The 25,808-nt window shown below is 55.2% G+C and overlaps 2 protein-coding genes across 8 annotated transcripts; one reads left to right on the forward strand and one right to left on the reverse strand.

Annotated features, from left to right (window-relative positions):
• Positions 1-157: 157 nt before the first annotated feature.
• Positions 158-20,372, reverse strand: LARGE2 (LARGE xylosyl- and glucuronyltransferase 2). 6 transcript variants are annotated; one of them, XM_048949899.1, is made up of 16 exons: positions 20,269-20,372; positions 15,583-15,742; positions 5,981-6,153; positions 5,427-5,683; positions 5,241-5,323; positions 4,840-4,963; positions 4,439-4,610; positions 4,172-4,276; positions 3,843-3,955; positions 3,608-3,733; positions 3,245-3,400; positions 2,967-3,130; positions 2,402-2,680; positions 1,976-2,122; positions 1,652-1,847; positions 158-1,575 (listed from the first exon to the last, which is right to left on the reverse strand). In XM_048949899.1, the coding sequence occupies exons 3-16, from the start codon at positions 6,078-6,080 to the stop codon at positions 1,378-1,380; spliced, it is 2,220 nt and encodes a 739-aa protein (XP_048805856.1). In that variant the 5' UTR covers positions 6,081-6,153; positions 15,583-15,742; positions 20,269-20,372; the 3' UTR covers positions 158-1,377. The 6 variants fall into 6 exon arrangements, with proteins under 6 accessions (XP_048805856.1, XP_048805854.1, XP_048805853.1 ...); XM_048949897.1 differs by lacking the exon at positions 20,269-20,372 and adding an exon at positions 20,012-20,095; XM_048949896.1 differs by lacking the exon at positions 20,269-20,372 and adding an exon at positions 16,746-19,311.
• On the forward strand, positions 20,106-25,792 carry PEX16 (peroxisomal biogenesis factor 16). 2 transcript variants are annotated; one of them, XR_007377957.1, is made up of 11 exons: positions 20,106-20,278; positions 20,365-20,400; positions 20,486-20,562; positions 21,646-21,779; positions 22,056-22,162; positions 22,425-22,505; positions 22,930-23,082; positions 23,443-23,515; positions 23,785-24,008; positions 24,115-24,179; positions 25,289-25,317. XR_007377957.1 is itself a non-coding variant. In XM_048949912.1 (11 exons), exons 1-11 carry the CDS (start codon positions 20,134-20,136, stop codon positions 25,345-25,347), a joined length of 1,050 nt encoding a protein of 349 aa, XP_048805869.1. In that variant the 5' UTR covers positions 20,106-20,133; the 3' UTR covers positions 25,348-25,792. The 2 variants fall into 2 exon arrangements, 1 of the variants encoding a protein (XP_048805869.1); XM_048949912.1 differs by having other exon boundaries at positions 23,785-23,904; positions 25,289-25,792.
• Positions 25,793-25,808: the final 16 nt, after the last annotated feature.

The raw sequence follows: 25,808 nt of genomic DNA on the forward strand, positions 1-25,808 counted from the left end.
CTGCACCGCCATGCAGGCTGCAGTATCCACCACCAGCCCACGTCAGGGCTCACCCACTGAGCACTGACACCAAGATTACTTCTACCAGCCTGCTCCCTCGTGCTTGTGCAGGTTCGCTGCAGAAAGCATTAATAACCACATCGTTCTAACAAGGATATGAAAAAGAATAAAAAAGCTTTAATTTAAAAGTTAAATTAAAAAGAGAGAATAAGCAAGAGGCGCTTGTGCCCTTCCCAGACAATGCAATTTGGATGGCTCCTCCTGGCCATTCCCACCACGGACGGAAATCTTCACACCTGCACAGCTCTAGCTCTTGCAGACCAGAATAATGCTAAGAGAACAGCATAGGTTGCAGCAGCCCCGGGCCTGGAGCTGCTCCAGTGCCAGCAGCAAAATCATCCAGGTGCAAGAAAGGCTTAAAAAAAACAAAACAAAAACAAAACAAAAAACCCATGACACCCTAACCACTGAATTTTTATGAGAAAAGTATAAATAATTTAAATAGCATGAGGAAAGCAACACATCCTCTGTGCTCCAGTGTGTGACAGCTGCAGAGCAGAGCCAGCCACGCTGCTCCCACTGCACAGACCACAGTGCTCAGCTATGGCCTCCCTGGGGTCAGTCCCATCCCTGATTGTTGGTGGCAGCCCTGGCACTGCCAGGAGTCGGGGAGGCACTGGGGGTCCCTGCCATGAATTCTTTCACAGGAGCACAGACCCCCTGTGAAGCTATGCCATCCACCACAATGGCAGAAGGATTGTACCAAGCACCAGACTGCTTTCAATTATAGCTGGGCCATCCCAGGAGAGACACTGCGTCCACGGGGATGAGGAGCAAGCCTTGGTCCAGGGGCTCCGCAGCTCCTAGTGATCTCTGGCCTCAGCTCCTAGATCATCAGGACACCTCTTCTGAGACCTTGCTCCACAAATGATGCAAGAGGATGGTCCCCATAGCCATCTCCCACTTGCCAAGGCTCCAGGGATGTGCAGAGGATTGCAAACTGGGACTGCAGAGAGGAGCAGAGCGAGGAAAAGTGCAGCTCCAGGGCCTCTCGAGGCCCAGCCCTGGGCTGAGGTGAGCTAACAAAAGCTGTGAATTGATACCTGCTAGAACTAGGGATGGGAAGACCAGTCCCCTGGCACAGTGGAAACTCCCCTGTTAACACAGGAATGATCTGAACAAATCCTGGGCCACACTGCAGCAACTCAACCCACAGGCACTGCCTGATCTCACAGCTGGCATCCTCCCTCTTATCTACAGACATCCCATTGCGAATCAGATCCCTTGGGCAAGGCTACGAGGCGAGCTGGGGCAGGAGGCCCTGCACCCTCCCTTCTCCACCTGCTACCAGCACCCTGCACCCACTGTCCCCAGGTGTCATAGGTTCCTCTCGGCAGTGAGGTATTTGAGTGCAGCAGCCCCGTATCTCCGCGACAGGTCCTGGTGGAATTCCTCCCGCAGCGTTTGTAGGCAGCCCCGGTACCCAGCATTCAGGCGAAACTTGGAGATGTCGAAGCTGGGAGCGTGGGGCATGTGGATCATGAAGGCATTGGGCAGTACCAGCAGCTCGTACTCCTGGGGACAGAGCGGCAACTGTCACCATCAGCATGATACCAACACCTCACTGCCCGGCCGTGGCCCCGGCACCCACCTGCGCATCCAGCTCCATGATGTGGGACACCTTGTTCCAGCCGAAGCCCACGAACCGCTGATCGTACTTCGGGCAGTCTCGCCTCACTACAACGTAAGGCTCAAAGTCTGGCTGCCAGGCCACACGGTACGGTACGGTGGCTGTTCGCCACTTGGCATAGTCAGTTGGGGCATGGCCTTTTGGCCACACGTGGTACCTGTGAGGAGAGATGGAAGTGAGACACCAGGAAAAGCGGCCGCACTATGGCCCCAAGGCACAAGGGTATCAGACTGGCTTCTGCTGCGTGTGGCAGCCTTTGGGATGGCAGGGAGCTCCAGGGCTTACCTGAAGGTGTAGAGGGAGCCCATGTCCAGCATGGAGAGCAGTTCTGCTTTGGATTTGGGGAAGGTCAGGCGGTAGTGCAGGGTCTCAAATGCCGGCACAATAAGAGCTGCCTTCCTGTGAGGCAACTCCAGCTGCTGGATGGAGTTCCTACAGAGGTAGAAAGGGTGTGAGGCCTCTGTGGCCATCAGCTGTGGCTATAGCCCCATTCCTAATTCCCCTTCATCAGCCCCGCCAGCCCACCCACAGCTCCATAAAGGGATTAATGCGTTTAGACAGCACGCAGTGCCACCATACAGGAGCCACTTCTCCTTCCTGATCCACTGCCGTCTGATAACAGGTAGAACAGAATCACAAGATTGAGCAGAAAACAACCCATTTCTACACATAAGAAATGGCTGTCTGGGGCACGTCCTGCAAACTCCTTACCTGAGGTAATCGTAGAGGCCATACATCGGCAGGAAGTCAATGTCAGTCAGAAAGACATACGGCGTCTGTGTGTTGGCCAAGGCCACGTTGCGCAGGAGGTTGATAGGGTAGAACTGCCCCTCCTTGTAGACGATGTGGTAGGCGACATTGCGGCGGGCACTCAGCACCTCCGAGGCCTGGGCGTAGCGCAGGAACTGCTGGGCCTCCGCGTCTGACATGTACAGCGCCAGGCTGATGGGGCCGGCCCAGTGTTTGCAGATGGCCTCCAACATCTGTAGCCTGCAGAGCAGAGAGCACTGTGTGAGTGGGAGCCCTGCCTTGTGGGAACCTGGTCAGACCCAGAACTAAGGGCTGTCAGAAAGCTGCAAGCCATCCAAGTCCTGTTCAGGAGAGAGCGGAGGGAATTACTGCTCCCAAATGGGCTGCTTGCTGCTCCTTGCTGCAGTGCTCTGGTGTGAGAGTGAGCAGCCCATGTTACAGATCCCATGTAGCTCCTGAGTTGTAAAGTCACCCCAAAGGCAGTGGAGGGGGAACCCCACCACTCATCAACCCCACCGGTAAGTACCTGTCCATGGAGAGCTGGGCCACGAGGGTGACATCGGTGGGGTTGGGAAGGGCCAGGAACTCGTACTGCAGGAAGAACAGGTGGACACGGTGCTGCGTGAGGTGCTGCCGGCGGAAATCATAGCAGGGATCATCCTCATCCAGCTCCTCGAGTGCCTGCTGCAGCTGCAACACCGCAAAGGTGAGGGATGGCGGGAGACCATGGGGGAGCACAGGGAACTGCCAGCATCTCTGCCTGTCCCGTGCCCTGGGCCAGGACAGAGCTGCAGTCAGCCTCACCTGGTCGCTGGGCGGGCTGGGGAGACTGGCACAGCCAAAGAGCTCCCTGCGCAGCAGGTTCCCATCGTACTCCAGGAAGGTCAGGTAGAGGTTGCGGAAGAACTCCACATGCTTGTTCTTCACCCGCAGCTTCTTGGGCGAGTTCCAGTGGATTACCTGGGAGCAATGGTACATCATGCTGCGGAGGGGAAGTCAGCAGCACCCAGTGCTCCCCAAAGCCCTCAAACACCACTGCTGACTGCCCGAGACCTCCGGATCCTGCACCCTGTCTCCTACGTGGCAGAAGCATCTAGTAGGAAAAGCACAGGGCTCCTCATAGAAGAACCTGTGATTCTGCTTTAAATGCCACAAAAGTCTACCCACCTTGAGATCTGAAACCTCAGTGTAGCACAGCTCTGAGCGGGTATGATCGGAGAGCTGCACATTCCAGAAGCACGGGAGCCGATACACCAGGGCTGGGTTCTGCTTGATCACTGCATTAAAGATGTCCTGGGAGGGAGAATGGTGAGTGCAGAGGAGGATAAAGGGGACAGAATGGCCCCCATATGACAGCACTGCTATGGGAACACAGCAGGGCTGGCCACCCTGGAGGCCTTACCTGATCGGCCAGCGAGGTGGAAAGCATGCTCATGAGCTCCCGCTCTGCCGTCAGCCGCCACATCTGCTCCCAGCCCAGGCGACGCAGACGGTCCAGCAAGAGCAGGATCACCCCTGGGTGCCAGGAAAGAGGAGGCTAGGTCCACCGGTGGAGCACAGCAGTCTGCATGCCTCCAGCCTCTGGGACATGCCACTTCTGTGCACACATCTCCAGGATGCTGTAGCAGTTCCACATGCCCACGTCAGCCTTCCCCAGCCTCCCCACACACACACTGCCCCAGCTGGGTGTTCTGTCAGAGTGCAGAAGCCATCTCAGCAACTCTCACTCACCTGTGTTGAAGCCACGTCCCAGTGCTGGCCATGGTTTGTGGTTCTTCCAGAGGTTGCCCAAATACCAGTCACTTTGGTTCTCCACCAGCCCAATCACCTGCTTTTCTGAGGAAAGAGAGGGACATACACGTGGCCCACACCTCTACAAGTTTGGAAGGTGCAAGCAAACCTTCTACATTAGTTCTGAAGCTGATGGGGACCACCATGCTGATATGGCAGCAGGCCCTGTCAGAGCTCCAGTGGGTCCCAAAGGCTCCCCGTCCTCACCAGAGAACTTCCCGAAGACAGCCCAGAGCTCAGCAATGTCAGTGGCGAAGGTGATGTCAGTATCCAAGACGATGACCTTGGAGAGGTTGGAGGGCAGTGCCTTGGTGAGCGTCAGCTTCATCAGCCCGTAGATGCCAGAGTAGTGCTTGTTGGGGATCCACGACACCTCTGGCTGCAAGGTGACATGGCCTCAGGGCTGGGCATGGGTGGGCTCTTCCTGCCTGGGCAGGAGAGCCATGTTCTCATACAGAGGAGGCCAGCAGAGGGGCACAACAGGGTTGTGGAACCAGGAAAAAGCATTAACAATCTCCCTCCCACTCTCTCTGCCACTCCCCTGGGACCCTCCAAGCACCCAGCTGAGATAGAAAGCGAGGAGAATGCAGAGTGGAGAGAGTGCCTGCCTTCAAATCATCGGCGTTGTAGAAACTGACGTGGATGGAAGGCACCATCCAGGACTGGAAGAGCGTCTGGAGGATCTGGTGGGCCACCGAATCCGTGATGAAGTGAAAGTGGAGGGGGTTTTTCCTGCCAAGGGCAATGCAGCAGCACTCACCACCACAGCAGGAGGAAGCAGATATGGTTCCCATCTCTCCCACCGCGGCAGGGGACAGACATCAAGCACACAAAGAAAAATCACACCTTTGGGGGTGGAATACAACTACCCTCTGTCCCTTTTAAGTCTCAGAAATGACACAGGAGGCAGAGAGAGGACTTAGAGCCTCTCTCCTCCAGCACTACCTTCCCTACAGCATATCTGGGAACCCCAAACCATCAGGCCGCTGGCACAGCACATCCCTGTTACCTGTGGAAGAGGATGGATTTCACCAGGGTGACCACATCCCGGCTGGCATTGTGTCCAGCACACACAATTGCAACGTGCAGGAGCTGCCCAGAGACAAACATTGCTTTTTTGAGACTGGCTTCTTCCTGCAAAGGACAGTCAGAGCCCCAGCTCCCTCTGAGCAGCCCTGCTGGCTGTGCCACCCACCTCACACTTGTGCACCATCCGCTGCTTGGGGCAGGCCGTGCGGTTGTTCCTCTCACCTCCAAGGGGGGGCCCATCCTCGGCAGAGGCCCCCCATTGCGGGATGCCATCGCTGCCCTCCACCTGCACCTGGCCAAGCTGCATGCGGAGCTGCTGGTTTTCCTCCTCCACCCGGCGCACCTGCGAGGCCAGGGCCTCCCGCTCCACATCCCGACTCGGCTGCTCGCCCAGGCACGGTGGCAGCAGGAGAAAGCGGCCGTCTGCGGGGACATGGGGGGGGACATGGGGTGAGACACGTGGGCATGGCAAGAGGGCAGTGGTAAGCCAGAAGAGACTGCGTGGGGATGGAGGCGGAGCCCCAACCTGATCAGAGAGGTCCTAGGACACCCCACGTGCCCAATGTCACAGCTCTGCTCCAGCAGTCCCCAGGAAAACCCCTAGGGCTCTAAAGACCAGTACACCCACAGCCATACAGCAGCCCTACCACAGCCTTGGCCTCTCTAGCCTGCTCTGTGCTGGGGACCTTCCCAGAAACTGAGGGAGAAACATTCACTTACATTCAAGGCTGCCCATGAAGAGGTAGAGCCAGGAGAGGAGGACGGCAAGGGTGACGGTAGCGAGCAGCAGCTTCAGCTTGACACGCCAGGAGCACAACATGATGGGCTGGCGGAAGCGAATGCCAAGGATCAGGTGGGCAAGCCTAGTCTGGCTGGCCCCAGCATCCTAGAGCCTGGAAGGACAGGGAAGCAGAGAGCAGGGTCACCAACAGCCCTCGGCATCCTCCGGGTGTATGATCTCTGGTTCTGGACTGCTTCCCAGTGCCTGCCCTTGGGAGAGAGAGCAGAGCCCTCCCCCACTGCACTTGAGGCAAAGCCTGAAGGACATGGCTGGGCTGGGCAAGATGTGCTGCCAGGGAGCTCAGCCCATGCTGAGATAAGTGAGGAGCCCCAGCCCAGCCCACTGGCTGCCTTCCCAGCCCTCCTGCCAGCAGGGGCATGGGGGAACTCCAGTGGCATCCCTTGTCTCCTCCCAAGATCCCAGCAGGTCAAACGCCTCCGCTCTCTCCTCAGGCTGAATGCAGCTACCCGCCCTGGTAAAGTTTGGTGTCACACTTAAAAGATTCCAGGCAGTCTGGAGCATCAGCTTAAAAGAACACATGGCCTGGGGGTGGCTGGAGGGGGTGGGGGAAGCAGAGAGGACTTGGGCATGCTGCTTTCACCGCTCTGAGATGCTGCTCCATGGCACCACGCTATCTGCTTTGTCCCCACATCCCAGCCCAACAGGGGAAGCACCGCTGTGCCCACACACGCAGCTGAAGGCACCTGCAGGGCTCCTGCCCTCCAAACACAAGCCATCCTTTTTTACATAGGAAGAAAGAGGTGGAGAAATTGCGTGTCACCTCCCAGGTCAAATGCAGGAACAGAAAGATGGCCTCAAAAAGCCCTGCCCTATGACCTCCCTCAGGAGCCAGGTGCATGGGGCAGACAAAGGTACCGCAAAGCAAGAGACCACCAATCTCCCCCCGTCCCCTGCCTGGCCCAGCATTTGAAAGCGCCACAAAAGCCCGCGCTGCCTCTCGGATGAATGGGCCGGATTAGGGCCTCTTCCACTCCCCTCCCTCCATGCACTCCAGAGCCCATTGATGTGCAGATACCAGAGGGCCTCGGGATGAGGCGGGCAGCCTGGGAAGACACAACCTGGGTGAGGGGATGGCGTACCAATGCCCCCAGGCAGGTCACGGTGGGAGCTGAGGCACCAAGTGGGCATAGGCTCCTTCGCCCTGCAGGACCCTGATGAGGAACTTCAGCATTTCCTAGGGCTCCACACACTGCCACTGCACATGACCTGTCCTACAGACCCATCTCCACCATCCCACCTGTGCACCAGGGGTCCCTCAAACTTTGTGCTGAGCTCACTGCACAAAAGGGGGAGTGAGGAGAGCAGGAGACCGGCAGACACTGAGCTGTCCAAAAAAACCAACCGATGGGAAAAAGACCTCCGTGCCAACAACGAAGGGACAGCCCCGCTGCTCCCACTCATCCCATGGCCTCTGTCCCACTTGCCTGCAGTGCTGGGGACCCTCCCAGTAGGGAACAGTGCTCTCCGCACACAAGCACGTGGCTGGCACAGCAGTTTTGGGGAACACAATGGGGCTAAGACAGCAGCAGGCCCGGGGCAGAGATGCTGAAGCGGCCCCAAGGAGTCTGTACTCTGCAGCACCCCCAACCCCTCCCTCCCCACATGGCCCCTCGCCTGCCCCAGGCAGCAATTCCCTTACCTGCCTTCCCCTTCTCCTGCCAGTGCCTCCCAAGTGGCTCTCAGCCTGCTGCCGCACTCCCTCCTGGCTCTGCCTTTCCCAATCCTCCCTTTACTCCTCCCTTTCAGATCTGACACTTCCCCCCCAGCTCCTCCCGCTCTCAAACCCGATCTCCCCCCACCCGCACGCTCAGCCCTGGCCCCCCTTTCAGAGGAGGAAAGAACAAACAAAACCAGATTAAATTCACTTGCTGCTCAAGAGCCCCCCACACTGGGGCAGTGAGCTCGCTGCCCTAAGGCAGGCAGGAGAGACCCGCCTGCTGCCCTGCAACTCCCTCCATGATCCCAGGCCCTACGAACCCTTCTTCAGTCAAGATAAGGACAGTGTTAGGGTTTGGTACCCCATAACCAACTGCTTTCTCTTCTCCCAGGGCAGGTGCAGGGCACTGTGCCATCCGTGGGGGGAGCTGGAAGACAGCTGTGAGCTGTGCTGCCCACATGGCAGCCGTGTGGGCTGCTCAGCTGCCATCCCGATGACTCGGAGAGCAGAGATTGCAAGCACTCAGGCTGCAGGTGCTACGTGGACAAGCCGCAGGTGCAGGAAGGAAACAGCGCTACCCACCCATGGTCCAGGAGCAGGGCAGGCCTCCAGCCCCAGTGGCCTGGGAGCACGGCACCCCGAAGAAGTAGCAGCAGCAGCAGGAGCGGGAGGCAGGGCTGGGAATGCTAACTATGCAGAGACTGCCTCTACCTGCAGCTCCCCTGCGCCTGGCCCCAGGGCTGGGAAAGGCAGCTCATTCCCCTGGGACAGAACGGATGGAGGAGCTCCTGCCCTCTGCCTCCCACCACACAGGGAGCAGGCACAGCAGGGTGGCAGCATGGGGGGATTGGGATGCAACTGTCTGCATAGCAAAGGAAACGAAACATAAATTGTCCTCCACCCCATCAGCTGCAGTAGCAGGCATGGGCCTGCCTTATGAAGATGGAGCAGGGCTGGGGAGGCCTGGTCCCCACCCAGGCAGTGCAGAAATCACTGCCCCAGGAGATGCATTCACCTCCTGCTCGGGCTCATGCTTGTCTTTGCAGAGCTCTAGGCAGAACAGGGAGTTAATAAATAGCACCTTAACAGCACCGTCCTGCCCAGCCTGGCCCCAGCAGCAAGAGGAAACCCCCATGGGCCCCGCTCCCCTGAGCCAGCTGTACCCTCCGTGGGAGCTCTACCTTCACTCCTCAGTGGATCTCAGCCCCAGGGCCTGCCCACCCCATGCTATCCATCACGTAGGAACTTTAGGGCTGCGGTAGTAGGGGGGGGGGGGGGGGGGGGAAGAGGGGAGGAGGTGGCAAGCAGGAAGGCAATTACACAGCCTCTCCTCCCCCACACAGTGAGGAGAGCAAAGCACAAAGCAGCTCCCAGCCAAGCGCCACTCTGGGAACCAGTGGCCATGACATCACATGAGTGTGCGCTGTGTGGAGGGCCCTGCCTGTGGTGTGGACCACGCACTGGTCTGCATGCAGCGTTCACACCTTCCGCACACAGCTCTACCCATACCTGCAGCCCCGGCACTTGTCCCCAGCCTCCCTTGCTCACACCAGATGAGCACTGCCCATGGTAAGATGAGCTGTTCCCCAGTAGCACTGTTCTCCATTTCCAACACCAGCACAAGGATGTGGGGTAAAGTGCTGGCCACAGCAGGTTGCCCTCCTCCCTCCCCCATGCCTCTCACAGGAGCAGGGCAGCTCCAGAAGGAATGGGGACACACAGGACAAAGGGGCTCAAGGTCCCCCCAAGGCCAGTCCGTTGCTACAATAGGGGTCACCTCAACTCCACCTCCTGCAGTGACACAAGGGCCATAGCCATCTGTACTAACAGGGCTCCAGGCCCAGCAGGGCCTCCCACCCAGGAGTCAGAGACCACCAACCTGCAGCCAGGCCTGGGAGAGACATCAGCCACCACCACTAGGAAGGGTGTTGAGGGAAGCCACATGTGCCTGCCTGACCTCTGAGGAGTCAGCAGCAGCACCTGCCCACCATGCCCCCAGGCTGCCCACAGCCCCGCAGCGCCCTTGTTCTGGCTCAGTCTAGCCAGCCTTTGCTCTCCCTTACTCCCCGTCAGGTGAGGAGTTAATGTTTAGGGAGCGCTAGCACGGGTCATGTGAAAGCCCAAGGCTCACCTTCCCCCAGCACAAGCAAACTGCTGGGCCAGTCGCAGCAAAGAGACGGAGATGAAAAAAATCTCTGAGGAGAGGCAACAGGGGACAATTCATTTTGCTCCTCTGAGTAAAAACAAGGGGACAGACGGGCTCCTTGTTCAACAGATCACTTCTCTGCAGCACCCAGCTGCAATCAATCAGAGGTCATCTCCCTTGCCATCTCCAAGATGCCTCCTCCATGCGACAAGGGCCGCACCAGCAGATACCACACAGGCAGCTCCGAGCGGAGCAGATGCAGGAATGTACAGAGGCGGAAAGGAATTTGGCCAGGAAAGCAGGATTAAAGCCCCATGCTCCGGATTACCACTCCACCCCTCCTTCTCCCAGTCTTATGATAAGTGAAACTGAAGTGAGAATTACACCTCCGTATCTCCTTGGGAAGAGCAACCTGTGGCAAAGCAGTCACCATATTCCAGAGATGGGATCAAGACACAGGGTGAGAGACCAGAATACGGGCTGTAAAATAAGAACACACTGTTGCCATCCCTCCACAATCACCAAGCTACGGAGAAAGCTCTAAGATGAGCACCTCCTTGCTTCTGTGCCTCAGTTGTGCCTCATTCTTGTGTATTTTATTCCACAAAGGTCACACTGAAAAAGCCACTCTCTTCTGACAGAAGAGCACACCGCTCAGGAAACAGGAGCTAACGGCCCCCAAAGGGTGTTAGCTGAAGCTCCCAGCTTGGCCAAATCAGGGAGTTTCATCACCAGACTATTTCCTTTTCTCTCTCAGAGCACAAGGAAACCAACAAGTCCAGACTGAGCCTGACACAGGCACATGCCTCACTGCTTGCCTTTCCACATCTGAGGCCCATGAACACATCAGGGAACAGTTCCTGCTGGCAGGAACACTGATCATGAGGCTCTGCTAGACATAGTCTGCTCTAGCTGAGCACACAGCCAGGCTCCTACCCACAGCTGGGCACCCAGTTCTGCTACATCATCTGTGGGGCAAGCACAGGGAGCCAGGATTTACAGCATAGCATGTGAGCAGTGTGCAGGAAGCTTAGGTTTGCCAGATGTCCCACAGTGTTTGCAAGCCACGCAGGTGCATTTCACCACCACCCTCAGGCAAGGCATGATAGGGCCACCCAGACCCAGCCCTGTCAGCAATGTGCTCTCACTCCTCTTAAGCCTGTGGAGAGGCTGGAAAGACCCAGCTGGCAACAGCGTTCAGCCACACCTGGGTTGCATGCCTCTGCACATGCTGCATTTGTCCCTCTGTGCAGCAAGGGAATCAGGAGGATACAGAGGCCTGCATCACATCATCATGTGCTCTCCTGGCCAACACAGCTAGGAGGAGAGGAACCAAGCCTGGATTCTGTGCAGCAGTACAACAGGGGACAGAAGGATCCTGTATGCTTCTTGAAACAGAAGAGGAAAAGCATTTGGGCTGATCTCCAACTCCCATCCCTCCGCTGGGATCAGGTTTCTAATATCTGCATTTTGCTGATGACTGTGCTGCAGCTAATGGCCAGCTCTGAATGCACGAGGTTCACTGTGTCCCTGTCTCCGGACACTGAAATCTGCTCACTAGGCCATTTCCTGATTCCTCTGGCTCTCCTAACTGCTGCAGGCATGCGGCAAACAGCAGCATGTTCCTGGGCTAAGAGCTAAGAAGCAACAGCAGGGCCAGCAGTCAGGAGCTCCAGCTTCTATCTAAGTCTGTCTTAGCAAGAACTCTTCTAGCAGTGCCCATTGCTGGAGCATACAGCAGTCACCACGCCCCACAAAGCAAAGGGATGAGAATGTCACTGTGCATAGCAATGCCTCAAACTTCCAGCTAGCAGCGTGCAACCTACCCCGATTCACCAAGGTAGGGACTGGCAGGAGGTGTCCTCCCATGCAAAACATCCCTCCTCCCCACCAACCCTGGGTAGATGCCAGGGGTGCAACTCTGAGCCAGGCCCCAGGTACCCAGGGTATCTCACTGCCAGCTGAACTGGATAAGTATTTATGGCTGAATAGTTTCTGATTGTGAACTGAAATTTCCAGACAGCTCTGGAGTATTTGCTACTTCATGACAAGTTTTGAACAAGAACAAAATGCTTTGCTTTCCAAGCAAAAAGTCTCACTTCGCATTGTTTTGCTTGCAATTGAGCTCTGTTACATTTAAAAGATAAAAAATGTCTCTCAAACTGGGTTGTGGTTCCTCTCATTTTCTTCCAGCCTTTGATTTTGGGCACTGAAGCCATGAATTATTTGCTCAGCTCTGCTCTCTAGACAAGCTGAGAGCAACAGAAGCAAAGGGATGCAGGAGTTGTGTTTAAGCAGCAGCACTAAGGAGGGTGATGCTCTCTGCACTGCAGGCTCCTCTCAGACCTCAGACTGAGCTCTCCCAAGACCAGCAAGCACTCATGGGGCCCTGTACAAGGGAGGCCAAGTACAGCAGAGAAGAGGCATCCTCTTGTCCTAGCAAGCAGCAGTTCAGAGTACCAAGAGGTCACACCACTGGCTGAAAGACAAATGCAAGGCAGGGCTTCTTGCACAAGCTGCTCTCCAGACCTTGGCCAGTACACTAAGGTCCCTCACTGGGGCTGCTCTTCTGAACACCTCCTGCAGTGCCCAAATCCATTTCACCAGGCACCTGAAAGCATGTCAGAGGAAAGGAAGGGCAGACCCTCTGCATCCCATTTGAAAACAGATGACAGCACAGAGGAGGCTGACACTCATCACAAGGCAGAGCTGCTCACAGCTGGCCTCTTCCACCAGGGACTGGCCCAAACTGGGAGCTGTGCCCCAACAGTCACCCCCACATCTTCACTCAGGACTATTCGTGGCATTGATGCCCTCAGTGCCCAAGGAGGGCTGAAAGTAGAGCTTGCTGCAAAAGAATGGAACAACTGCACTATAAATAGAAAATGAGGATGGCTCAGGGCAGGCTCTGCCCTGCCTTGAGGGACGTATTAAAAACCCAAGCAGCAATACTGCCATCCAGTCAGAGTACCCTGGGCATTTCATAGCCCTGAAGTGATATCTGAGCTACAGACATGCACTGCAAATTAGCTCTGACACTGCAGAAGTATTGCTGTTGGTTGGTCTGAGAGTCAGCAAACTCAGCTGCAAACAAAACCTACATGAGAGTATTTTGCAAACTGGACACAAGGAAGCAACTGACAGGGGCAAAAAGAAGGGAAGTGAATCCCAAGAAGGTGGTTCCTGAAGGAAAGGGGAGACAAAAATACCCCTGAAACCCAAACTGTGCTGACCCTCCCCAGTACTCCTCCCCATCTTATCCTGCTGCTAACTCTGTTCCCACCCCCAGGGCTTCCTCACACTGCTGAGCTAAGTCCTGAACTTTCACAGCAAAGGACAAAGGCTGGGAAGAAAACACATGCCTCAACTCAACCAAGCGGCAGATGAGTGGCTCAGGACAAAAGCTCAAGTCTCCCGCAATCCACCAGAACCTCTTCAACACCCAGCCCACAGCAGGAGTGGGACAGACCTCAGCCCACCAGGCAACCATCAGGGTCAAATTTGGGAATAAGAGTGCAGGACTGACAACGGGGAACATGAAGAGGTGTACGCACAGAAGGAAAGCAGTAGACTCAGACTGATTCATTCAGTGTATAAACACACAAGAACATGTGTGTACTGGGAAGCAGTTGCTTCTTCTGCCAGAAAGTGTTGTCAGTGGTTCTCCCCCCTACCTTTCCTCCCTATCAGAACAGGAAGATAGCACTCAAAAATGAATTAAGGAAAGGTTTCTGTGGTCAGCAGTGAAACATCGTGGCAGAACCGCTTCAGTGGACAAACAGCAAGCAGGGGAATCACAGCTCCTGCTTCACTGCTCCTAGAACACCCGAAATAGCCAAGGCACAAGAAGTGAGAACAGCCAGTGCTGACTATGAACCCACCCTGAGGACCGCAGAAGCCCACAGCTCAATTCCCTCCTGCTTCCTCTCTCCCCCTTCTTCCTCCCGTGCTCCAAGCAGGAAGAGAGGTAGAGACCTTGAGTTTGGCTAGGTTTCCACTTTGGGGAAGGAACTCAATATCTGATTGGATAGGATGTGAGCACCCATAGAGGAAAAGGATTAGTAACCCTCCTAATCCGTACATTTTAGAGTCTAAGCATTTTACTTTGCTCTCTAATTAAACCACAGAGCAGAGAGATTGCCAGAAGGGAAAGAACAAGAGGGAAGGAGGAAAAGGAACAGAGGCTGTGGCTAAAATGCTGTTCCTAGCAGCTTTCACGCAAGATGGGCTATGCGGGGGTCATTCACAAGGATGTATTTCACCTCAAGGATTTGAACGTCAAGGCTGCTTCACATCCTGCTGCTTCCCGTGAGCCAAGCCCTAGCGAGAGTGAGGGCAAAGGGAAGAGGAAACCCATACAGTGTCCTACAGATGGCAGAGGTGGGAGTAAGGGCCAGTAAGGCAAGGCGAAACTGCACTTGAGGCAGACCAGCCTGGCTGACCAGGACTCACCTCTGAGTCCCTGCCTCCTGTGAAGCCTTCAAGCGCCAAGCCACATTTGTCTCTACTTCCCAGACCTGGCTGCACAGAAGTTCCTTGTTCAGGCACTTATCTGGCTCCATCTGGGAGGGGCTGATGTCTTTCTGCCCTGGCACTCATACAGCACATGCAGCTCTGTGCTGGGCTCATTAGGAGCTATCTAGCAGAGAAACTTTCTTGGCACAGGTAAAGAGGGAAACCTTTCTAACACAGCACATGACAAAGCAGTCTGAACAATGTTGTTCCCTTCAGGCTCTATCAAGGCCCCCATGTCAACTCTAAGAGAAGGCAGTAGGCCCAAGCCTCATTCCTTACTGAAGGTGTCCTTCAGCACATAACAGGGACAGCCTCAGAAGGAAAACCAGCAGGCAGTAGGGTCAAAAGAGCTTTGGGCTGCAGCACACAACTGCTCCCAGCACTGTGGGCGAGACAGCTGGTGGCATGGCTGGGAACAGGAAAGGTCTCACCTCCTGAAATACTCTGCCTCCCCCTCTGCCCCACCAGACAAGGGAGAACAGGGGCAGCCTGTCAGTCCCACGTCCTTCTCTTCCCTCACTCCTATTCTTTGGAATTCCTTTCTTCTGTTTGCTTTGTTTCAGCCCTCAATGAACAGGAAGAAAAGGGAAGGAGCCTTGACAAATCCGATCAAGGCACAGACATGCTGAGGCCCCCTCCGCTGGCATGCCAAGCCGTGCACTAATGAGGGATGGAGGAGAGGCAGCGACTGAGAACAGTGGCCCCACAGAAACACTTGTGGTAGGGGCAGAGGGAAAAGAAGTTACTAGAGAAGAATATCAGCACAAGCTCTCCGCCTTCAGAAGAGTGTCATCCCATTTCCCCTGGCACAGAGAGCTTCTTCCAGCTCCTCAGCCCCAGTCCCTGACTGCCCACCACGTAAGAAACATGCAATAGACCACTCTAGCGTTTGGTGAAGAGGATCCTGAAGCATATACTCAAGGGAAGTTAAACTGAGACAGCAAGAGATGGGAGCACACTTCTTTCTACAGATTCATGCAGGAATCTGGTCTTTACCTGCAGAGCTTGCCTACAGAGGATTACAAGTGCCAGCACTGTTACCAGGACTCCCTACACATTCTCAACACACACACGTTTGAACAGGGAGGAAACCTGTAGTGCCACACAATTGCCCCCACTTTACCATATTGAGAACAGAACCTTTGGGACAGGAGGAAAGCAAGCACATGTAACTCATCTACTCAGAAAGCAAGATTACCAACCTTCAGAAGCTTCAGCGTTGTAGGGGTACGTGGCAATAGCTGAAAAAGCTGGCAGTGTGCAGTAGCAGCTGTAAGAACCACCCTCTAAGCAGGGATTCCCATCTTGAGGTGCACAGAGCACATCCCAGATCTGCTTGAGGGTTTTGCACCTTGCTGTCACCTGAAAACCAGAAGTCACATGAAGAGTTACTGGACAGAAGAGCTATGGCAACGGGCCCTTGCACAGCCAGGAGCATTATAAATCAGCAGCAGCACCATCTCACGCCTTCATTCTGCCCCTTTTCCCCAGCTTGCTACCCAGCACAGCTCAGTGCTATTTGAGGCTACCCAACCAGCCCCTGGGAAATGATCCATGTGCTGCATATTCCTAGACCCAGAGCACTTCTGCATCCCATAGCACATGCCCCACCCACACAAGGGCCGTACCCAGAAGTGCTGGCAGAGCCACCATGCTCCATTACAACACGTGCGAGTCCTCACACCAACTCTTTAGCAGGAGTTGGGAGAGGAACACAAGTCCCCTGGCTCCCTCTCAAACGAAGGCAGCAGCAAGTGTTGAGCTTGTACGGCAGTGAGGAGATTAACTATCACGTTAGTAACCTGAGCACTGAAACATATCCTGGGCAGTTTGGAGGTGGGTCAGGAGTCAGTCCAGACAGGCACACAGCCCAGAGACAAGATAAAGGCAGAGAGGGAGACAGAGAGAGCCACTTAAACCACGGGGAGCAGAGCAGCCCACACACACCCCTCTGGCTCACATAGGGCTGAGCACCCTTTACCTGCCACAGCAGATGGACAAGCATCTTCAAGCCATGGTAAAACTTCCCAACACATCTTCCTGATTTATCTGATCTGCTTTCTGCTTCACAAAGCAACAGATAAATGAGAGTGCAGCGTACAGCTCCCACTGCATCCCTCTAATCTCAGCAAGATCCCGTACCACAGCACACAGGGAACAAGGTACACAACATCAGTCTGAAAAAGGGCCAGTAGCACTGTAGCACAACAGCTGCTAACTAAGCAGTAAAACCAAGCAACTCTGGTGGAGAAACACAGCACGGGTGCTCAGCAAAACCCTCCTGCAGCAACAAAGCCTCATACTACCTCTGCTCTGCAAGTCTCACACAATATCAGCAGCTAAGAGCCAAGCCTCAGGCACCCACCTGGAAGAAGTAGCAGAAGCTGCCGGGAACAAAGCTGTGTAGTTCCAACAGCTCCGAGCTGGCAACCAAAGGCACCTTCAGCAGAGGTGATTGTGAGCAGTGAGAGCTGGGCACATGTCTGCCAAACAAGCTGGATCCTCCCACCACCAAGAGCAAACTCCCTGTACAGGTGTGGCAATCCCAGACGGATGAGGTGGAGCCCACAGTGGCCATTGCTCAGACAGGAATAGCCCTACAGCAGCACTGCTGCCTGAAGTTCCTAGAGCCATCCCAGTTTACCCCCCCAAACATCCCATTAACCCAGGCCACCAGAGAACTACAAACTACAAGTCCTGAAGTTTTTTCCAGCTGCATCACATAGTTATTAAAAGATACTGCCTCTCGCTCTCAGCCTTTAGCACAGGCTGATTTGGGATACAGTGGGAGAGACTGCACATTGCTGATGAATCAGAGCAGGGAGTTATCCAAGCAGCAGCCCAGGGCTCTAAATGGCTTTCTGGAAGAGGCATCTGGAAGCAGGAGGCAGCCATGATCTCACAGCAAGGCTGTGCGCACATTGCCAGGCATGTTGTTCCTCCTGGGAAGCCAAGAAGAGGTGCCAAGTCTCAGCTAAGCTGGGAAGGGCAGCAGCACCATGATAGGGAACAGAAAGAAAATGCCTCCAAGTCAGAGGGCTCACTTAACCCCCCTTTCAGCTTGGCTGATTTGGGTTTTTCTTTCCAGTGGACCACCATTGACATTCTGGGAACACAGGAACCACACCACCACCGTCTCTGCTGGTGCAGCCCTTTGGTTCCCAGCAGGCTGAAAGGGAGCAGGGGACAAGCACACAAGCCACCCACATGGTCTGCTGCAGTTCTCTGCCCACCTCCTCATTTGGGCAGGAATTGGAGGCTCTCCTGAAAGGTGCCCCCACAGAGATGCTATGAGTGCATCAAGCCTTCCATTCTTGTCAGGGCTCATGTGTCAGGGACCAAAATAATATCTGGAAACGAATCCCCACAAGACATTTGGAGCCAGCCACAACTTATCCCCAGCTATCCCAGAGGGCTGATGAGCTCACCCAAAAGCACATCACAGACATCACAGCATGAGAGCTGAGTGGGGCTGAAAGAGCATGCAGGGGAGACTGGGCCAGAAGGGCCACCCCACACCAGGATAAAAAGGATCCATGCCCCAAACTTCATGCTGCCAGGCTCCTTCACTGCTGGTGGGAGTGCAGCAGGAAGATATGGCTGGGAAGAACACCAACTTCCGCCAGGTACCAACCTCCAAAGGCACAACCATGCATCAGTACATTGAATCTATTCTGCCTTATCCTGTATCCCAGCTCCAGTGCTGGGCAGCGCTGTCTCAGCCCCACAGCAATGCTTTGCCTGGAGTCAGCTGCCCCAGAAGTGGTGCAGTCTGGCAGCTCTGAGCCAAGAGCAAACTGCTGGCAGTCAAGCAAGCTGGACTTCAGCATGGCCCCCACTGATGAGCTGGCAAAGCATGTGCTTTTCGGGTTTGCTTCTTTTCCTGCCATTACTGCTGAGCCTGCATCCCTCGTCATTGGAGCATAGGAACCGTTTGGCCTCAGTCAGAGGATTTCCAGTAAGCACCAACCTCTGTCACTCCAACCAACAGTAAGTGCAAGAACAGAGCTGTTCAGAGATCCTTCCTGGTAGTCAGGGCAGAAACTGCTCCTTAACCCAACCTTTCACCTTCTGCCCCCACAAGGGATGTTATAAACCAAAGCAATTTAAATCATTCCCAATCTCGTGGGCTCTCAGCAGCTCCTCCTGCAGCGAGTGCTCCCTTGCAGCTTATTTACCATAAAAAGGCACCACGATGGTACTCCAACTGTCCTCCAAATTCGCTCACTGCAGGAGGGAGACAGAAAGGCAGACAGGACAAGCAGGGGTGGGGCAGGGAGTGAATCCTCTGCCAAAGAGCCTCTCACTCAGGATGAGCTACTCTATCTGGTGCCACCATTCAGAGTGGCTCAAGGACAGGATGCATCAAGCTTCACCTCTGGCTGCGGACAAGGTGCCTCCAGCAGACTCCTCAGCAGCTGGCTCTCAAGTTGCTGTCTGGAAAGGCCAGATTGTCTCCATGAAGGAGAGCAGCCCCAGCAGTCTACACCGAATATGCCCCCAGAGTCATCAGCAGCATACAGTGACCATGGATGAGCTGTCCCCGACCTGTCACAGGCTCCGGGTGCCACTTCACCCCACCTTGACACTCACGCCAGCATCTCCACTGCTGCATTTCAGAGCAGCTCCAGGTAGCTCTGCATGTGAGCTGAAAGTTGGGTCTAATCCATGCAATTCAGACTGAAGCGGTTTGCTTAGTGCCGGGCTGTTTGCCAGCTGTATCTCGTGCCCTTTTTGAACTCAGCCTGCTGGAAAACAAACCCTCAGAGGAAGGGGGGAGAAGCAGAGAGATCAGAGAGGATAAAGTGCCTGCCCGTGCAACGGCAACGCTCGCGGTGGAGGCTGCGGGCACACACTGCATCCATTGTGCAGAGGTAACCGGACAGGAGGAAGGAGGGGCAGCACGGCAGGGCTCTGTTTGCTCCGGGGCAGCTGCAAGAGGCCATAAAACGCCTTCCTTACCCACACTGTGCACCTTCTGAAGTGCCCTGTGCCCGGCCCAGGTCAGCGGGTCACACAGCCCGGGCCACGCAGACTCAGCACGGGGCCAAGGAGCACCAGTCAGGCAGGGATGGAGCACAGCAGGGAAGAAAACAGCTTCGGTCCCCCGTGCTGCAACAGGCTGCAGCCAGATGCACCCCGTACCTGAAGAACAGGGTCGGCACTTACACAAAGCCCACAGCGTGACCACAGTCACGCGGATCTCTCAGAGCCGCACCGCGTGGCTGCGGGCTGGCCCTAAGCACGTCCCCCGGCTCCACGAGGGCAGGCACACGTATTAGGAAGGGAACGCGAGGCTGCGGGGCACCCGTCCGTGCAGTACAGACCCCCGGGCAGCGCTCATAGGCCCCACAGCAGCCGGACACCGCAGTTCCGACCCTCTGAAGCACGGACTGCTGCCGCCTCCAGAAACAAGCCGCCGACAGGTGCCCAAAGACGGGCGAGCCGAAGCGCTCCGCGGGCACGGCTCTCGTGGGAACCGCCTTCCCGATCCCGGCCGCGACAGGAACGCGTCCGTGAGATCCCTCCAGCGGCTGACAGGCCGGCCGCCGGCCTCCCACCCCTCCGTCCGCCGGCGCGCCCCTTCCCGGCCACAGCGCCCAGCCCGCCGCCGCACGCCGCGCCCCGCACCTGCCGTGTCGCCGCCGCCGTGCCTTTAAACCCCCGCCCCGGCGCCCGTCGGCCGCGCAGAGCGGGGCGGGTCGCGCGTGCGCGGTGCGGCGACGGCCGGAAGCGCGGGGCCGTGCGGGAGCATGGCGGCAGCGGCGGCCCCGTCCCGCGGCGCGGTGCAGCGGCTGCGGCAGCTGTGCCAGCGCTACCAGGAGTACGTGAGGCGGCACCCGGCCGCCACCGCACAGCTGGAGGGCACCGTGCGCGGCCTCTCCTACCTGCTGCCAGGTGCGGATCGGCCCTCGCCCCGCGTCGGCGCCGCGTGCGGCCCGGTGGCGCCGCGTCACGGCCACGCTCCTCTCCTCTCCCCGCAGGTCGCTTCGCGGACGCCCACGAGCTTTCGGAGCTCGGTACGTAGGGCCCAGGGCGGCGGGGGGCGCGGTCCCGCAGCTGTCTGCGGCGCGCCCGTAACCCCGCGCCGTGTTCCCGCTGCAGTGTACTCCGCCTCCAACCTGCTGGTGCTGCTCAACGACTGGATCCTGCGCAAGGAGCTGCCCCGAGGCCTGCCGGGGGTAAGCGCGGGGGCAGGGCCCGCGGCCGCCGCCGTACGGCTGCCGAACGCTGGGCCGCCGGCCCGGAGCCGAGCGCTCCTCGGGTTCCGGGGATCGGGCCCCGACTTGCGCCCGGAACCGATCCGCTCAGCGACCGTGGCTGTCTGCGGAGCGCCGAAGCTCCGACCGAGCCTTTCTTTGCCCGCGGTGTTGAGCAAAGCGAAGGTGAAAGCAGCTGACTGCTGCCTCTTTCGCCAGATCCCCAGGCCGGCTCCCGGCCCTCAGTTAGACCCTTTGGGGAAGGAGAAGGAGGGCTTCTCTTTTCCCAGACAGCCCTCTGCTGCACGCCTGCCTGCCCGCTGGGCCTGGATGTGGGTTGCTCAGTGTCAGTCCGCGCAGGCGGCCCTGGCCGGAACACGGGGTATGTGACAGCCATCTGAGCAGAAGACTCGCTTCCCTTGGTGATAAAAGCTGAGCGTGGGGTGAGGTGAATTTCAGCTATATCTTCTTTGTGGGTGCTTTTCACGTAATATAGGCTGTACTTCACGGTGAACAGCACCGGCAATTTCTGTTGCTGAAAGAGTCCGGGCTGCTGTGGGCTTCATGCCTGGGATCCAGACTGATGCTATAAGTTTGTACTTGGCAGGCATTTGCTTCAGAGCAGCAGTGGACCCTGTGCTCCATCAGTGTACCCATCAGCTGTGCCCGGGGAAGAGGGTCATCAAGTGTCCCAGCTCTAGAAAGAGGAGGAGGAAAGTTCTGCCGTTGGATTTCAGGCACTGTGCGGCTACCCAGGAGACTGCTAGTTGCTTCACTTCAGATAGAAAGCAAACTGGAGTTCAGCTGTGATATTTTCTCCATTTCTGGAGTTGCAGCTCCATATGGTACAGTGATATCCAGGTCTGCTCCTGCTCAGAAGTAGGGAAACAGGCCTGCATGTAGGCTCTGGCCGTAGGAGAGGAACCACTTCTTGTTTCTGAGGCTCTGACTTCCAGGGCCATTGCTCCTTCAGCTCCAAGAATCCCACCAGACTAGGCTGTGCATCTTTCCCTTTCAACTTGCAAGCAGAACCTCCATCCTGTCCCCCTTTCCTGTGTTTTGCAGTCACTGCCCCAGCAGAAGCTGCTGACCTGGCTGAGCGTGCTAGAATGTGTGGAGGTCTTTGCAGAGATGGGGACAGCCAGGGTGTGGGGGGAGATGGGCCGATGGACCATCATTGTCCTCATCCAGCTGGCTAAGTAAGTGCCACAGGCGGTGGGGAAGGGGGCTGCATGTGCTTGGGTGTGCAATCTGGAGGGGTCTTGGCATTACTCCAGGAAAAATCCCATGCAAGACTGAGCAGCCGGTCCCTGAGGCCTCCTGCAGTGTGGAGTACTGTGCTGCAGAAGGATGCCTCTCGCGTCTTCCCTGAGCAGACCTGAGTGTTTCCCTCTTCTGGGAATGTCATCTTTCGGGCACAGCACAACCCAGCTCCACAACTGGGTACTGAAGGCTTCCTGTGTGTCTGCCCGCAGGGCCATCCTCCGCCTCCTGCTGCTGCTGTGGTATAAAGCTGGCATCCAGACGTCTCCTCCTATAGTGCCACTGAACAGGGAGCAGCAGCAGTCTCTCCACTCTGAAGGTGAGCTCTCAGTGCTGTCCTTAGTTTGGGAAATACTGGCTGAATTGTGGCTCAAGCTGTGAGTCCACTGCTCTGATGGTTCTGGGTAATGCCAAGCAAATGTCTCTCTTCACCCTTTGAGAGCTCTGTAATGTTAGCACTTTCAGGATGGTCCACTTTGAACTAGATCAAACTTTCAGTCCAGTCTTCTTGCTGACAGTATAGAGACCAATTGAGATACATTCCTTTGGAGCCTCACCCCTGTGGCTGTTTTCTCCTGCAGATGTGGAAGGCAACTCCTCAGGGAAGGATCAGACCTATGTTGGTAGGCGTTCCAGCCGTGTTGTGAGATCTCTCCAAAATAGTAAGTAGCTGAGCCTGTTTTCTGTGTTTGTCTGAGCTGCTTCTGTTCTGTGCCCTTGATGTATGGTCCTGTATGTGGGCAGTAAAGAGCTAAAAACCTGATTAGCTTGTATGGGGGTGTATCCTGCCAGTCACTGGGCCCCATGGGCAGGGAAATACTACAGCAATGGGAATTCTCACACATGGTGCAAGACCAGTGGTAGTTCTGCTTTGAGAAACATGAATCTTAAGAATATTTCTCCCTGCTGCCTCCCTTGTTCAGGAAAGCACTGAGGGTGCTGTTTAGTGGCAGCAACAAGGAAGGTGCAGCCATAGTCTTGCTGCTTGTGCTTCTCTTCCAGCTCACCTACTTCACAGTGCAAAGAGAGATGAGCTGACTGTAGGGAGGTACTTGTTATGTGAGTGACCTGATGTGCTTGTTTCAGCTCCTTCCCTGCAGTCCAGGCACTGGGGATCCCCCCAGCAGAGGGAGGAGACACAGAGCCGAAGAGCAGAGGAGATGAACCAGCCTCCCACTCCTCTGGGTCTCCAAGAAACCATCGCAGAATCGATCTATGTTACCCGTCCTCTGCTCCACTGTATCCTGCCCTGGCTACATGAGAGCAGGCTCTGTACCCCGGGTGCCAGCAGAGGGTGCTGTGGGCTCATCTGCTGAGCCGTGGTGTAGGATCACCCCATACTTTTCTTCCTGCTCCTGCTTTGCTTGTGCAGGGGCCTGGGAGCTCCTCCATTGCATCTTGATGGCCAGCGTCATCCAGTTGAGCTATGTGCACAAGACCTCCAGTCCCTTCGCTATAGCCTTCCAGCAGTGCCCAAGAGTGTTTTCTTTTGGGCTCTGTAGAGCTTTGCTGATACCTAGTTACAAGGCTGCTTGTCTGACTCTGTGCTTCTTGTTAGGCCTGTTTGGTTCTTTCTATTCCTTGACTGTGCATTCCTAGTATTGAGTTTAGGAGTGTGGGGACAGAGATCATGGAAACCCTGGCTCCTCTCAGCAGTCCTGGATATCTCGAGGTCAGTCTTTATGGGTACTTGCTGAAAAAAATCACACTTTCCCCTGCTCCCCAATCCATGGCAGGCCCTACTGCCAGAAATGTGTGCAGGGGCTAGCCTTATTTTTAACTGGGAGATGAACATGTTTGGGTATTTTCTGTAACACAGTACTCTGTTCTGGTGCAGACTGCTCTGTAGGGACCTGAGGGCAGAGAGCATTTAGAAACTCACTTTAATTTTCCTGTCAGCTGCTGTTGCTGTAAGTTCACTTTCTGCTCCTCTCCTTCCAGTTTGAGCTTGCTGAGTGATCTGAAAGACCTGAACAGGAGAGAGCGAGCAGAGCTGAGGAGACGAACTATCCTGCTGCTGTACTACCTGTTGAGATCTCCTTTCTATGACCGATACTCAGAGTAAGGGGCCCTGTTGAGCTTTTGCTGAGAATTTCCCTTTGAACAGAAATAGCATCAGGGGACTGGGTGAGCAGATCTGAAGAGGTCTGGGTGCCTGTGACCAGGTTAATACAAGCCCCTTGCCTAACTCCTGCTGTCACTGTTAACGTGTTCAACAGCTGGGATGGGAGATGTCCCACTGAGCTCATTCATACTCTTTCCCCTTACTAGGGCAAGGATCCTCTTCCTCCTGCGTTTGTTGGCTGATTACGTGCCTGGACTTGGCTTTGTCACACGTAAGTGGGACCCATTGCTTTGTCCCTGTTCCTACGAAGAAAAATCATGGGAGTTGAGTAGAATATTTGTTGAGGAGCTTCTGACCTGAAAAAGGAATTGGGATGTCCCTAGGATGGTTAGCTTCACTGTACCTTGTACTGGTACTGGAGTTGCTTTAAGATGGACCAGAAAAAGATTGCAACCTGTACTCAAACCACAGTGGTAGACTTCTAGATTCCCTCACAGGCTGCAGAGGTTTGTCCCTGCTACCTACGCCTGTTCCCTTGGGCTGCCTTTCTGCAACTACAGCACAGCACCAGAGCCCTGCTTCTGAATCCTTTTCCTTGATCCCCAGTCTGCAATACAGATGTGAGGGGTAGCTGTCAAGAGGTATTAACCCAGCTAAGAGCATATTATAAACCAAAAGCCCAACAATCAAAAACCAAAATCAGGTCTGTTTTCTCCTAGTCCTTCACACAAAGATCCCTTTTTTATGGGCCAGATTTTCACCTACCCCTCTTCCCTGATGATGTGAAACTGTTTCTGGATTAGTTCATGGCACTGATACGGAATTAGATTGGATTGTGGAACTGTCCTTTCTTTGAGGAAGACACAAAGCTGGCTAACTCAGGAGCCACTCCTCCAGTTAATGATTACAGAGAGGCTTTGAAATGCAGGCTTTCTCTCTGCATTAAACCTTGTGCCAGCACAAGCATTTTTTGCTATACAGCACTTGCTTTTGTGTTTGCACCTGCTCATTACTGCTGAGCAGTCTCTCTTTGCTGTGTCCTCTTGACTCACTGCATGCAGGTTTTTCCCTTGGTCATTGTCAAAGTCCCTTCCCACCAGAACCCAGGTGTGTCAGCACTGAGAGAGAGGTTTCCTACATCATGCCTGTGCTGACCAGGTTTCATGCATTCCTTGGTCCTGCTCTAAACTCTGTCACTACATCCCAAAGTTGCCTCCCACCTTGGCAAAAATAACTATTCTGTTATGGGTTTCTTAGTTTTGAAAGGGGAGGTTTGGAACTGCTGGGTATCATAACGTGGAGCGGGTACTGGCACCATTTGTGTACATCTTTTGATCTTTGCCTTTTTAAATGTGAGATGTCTCTGTTCTCTCATTTCAGGGCCACTGATGGATTACTTGCCTGCCTGGCAGAAAATCTATTTCTATAACTGGGGCTGATGAGAAGATTATGATTTTTATTTGCCAAGATCAGGGATGGTTGTTTCTAGGGAGGGCTGGGGGAAGGCATGTTGATTATATCTAATTTTCAGTTAAACCATCAATGAGAAGCTCCTGTTCTGCAGGGCGGGGAGGGGGATGTAAATAATTTTTTAACAGATCTGGCTGTGAATGATGGACACTACGTGTGTGGAGAGACCTTGGCCACCTCTTTTATGAACTGTTGTGGCTGCAGTGATAGTGACGGGACAACCTTTTTTAAGCACTTGATTTTTCTCCTTTTGTATGGCTGCACTACACTAAAGCCAGGCAGCGTAGAGATTTTTGGAGAGCATAGTCTCCCACTTTGTGGCTTTGAGACTGACCTGCAGCCTGCTTGTGTTGGCCATGCCTGGCCGATCTGCTTGGAGCGGGCTTGTCTGTCAAATAAACTGACTGAAAGAACTGAGCTGAAGGAGCTC

This window comes from Lagopus muta, chromosome 6 (assembly GCF_023343835.1).
Source record: "Lagopus muta isolate bLagMut1 chromosome 6, bLagMut1 primary, whole genome shotgun sequence".
NCBI lineage: Eukaryota > Metazoa > Chordata > Aves > Galliformes > Phasianidae > Lagopus > Lagopus muta.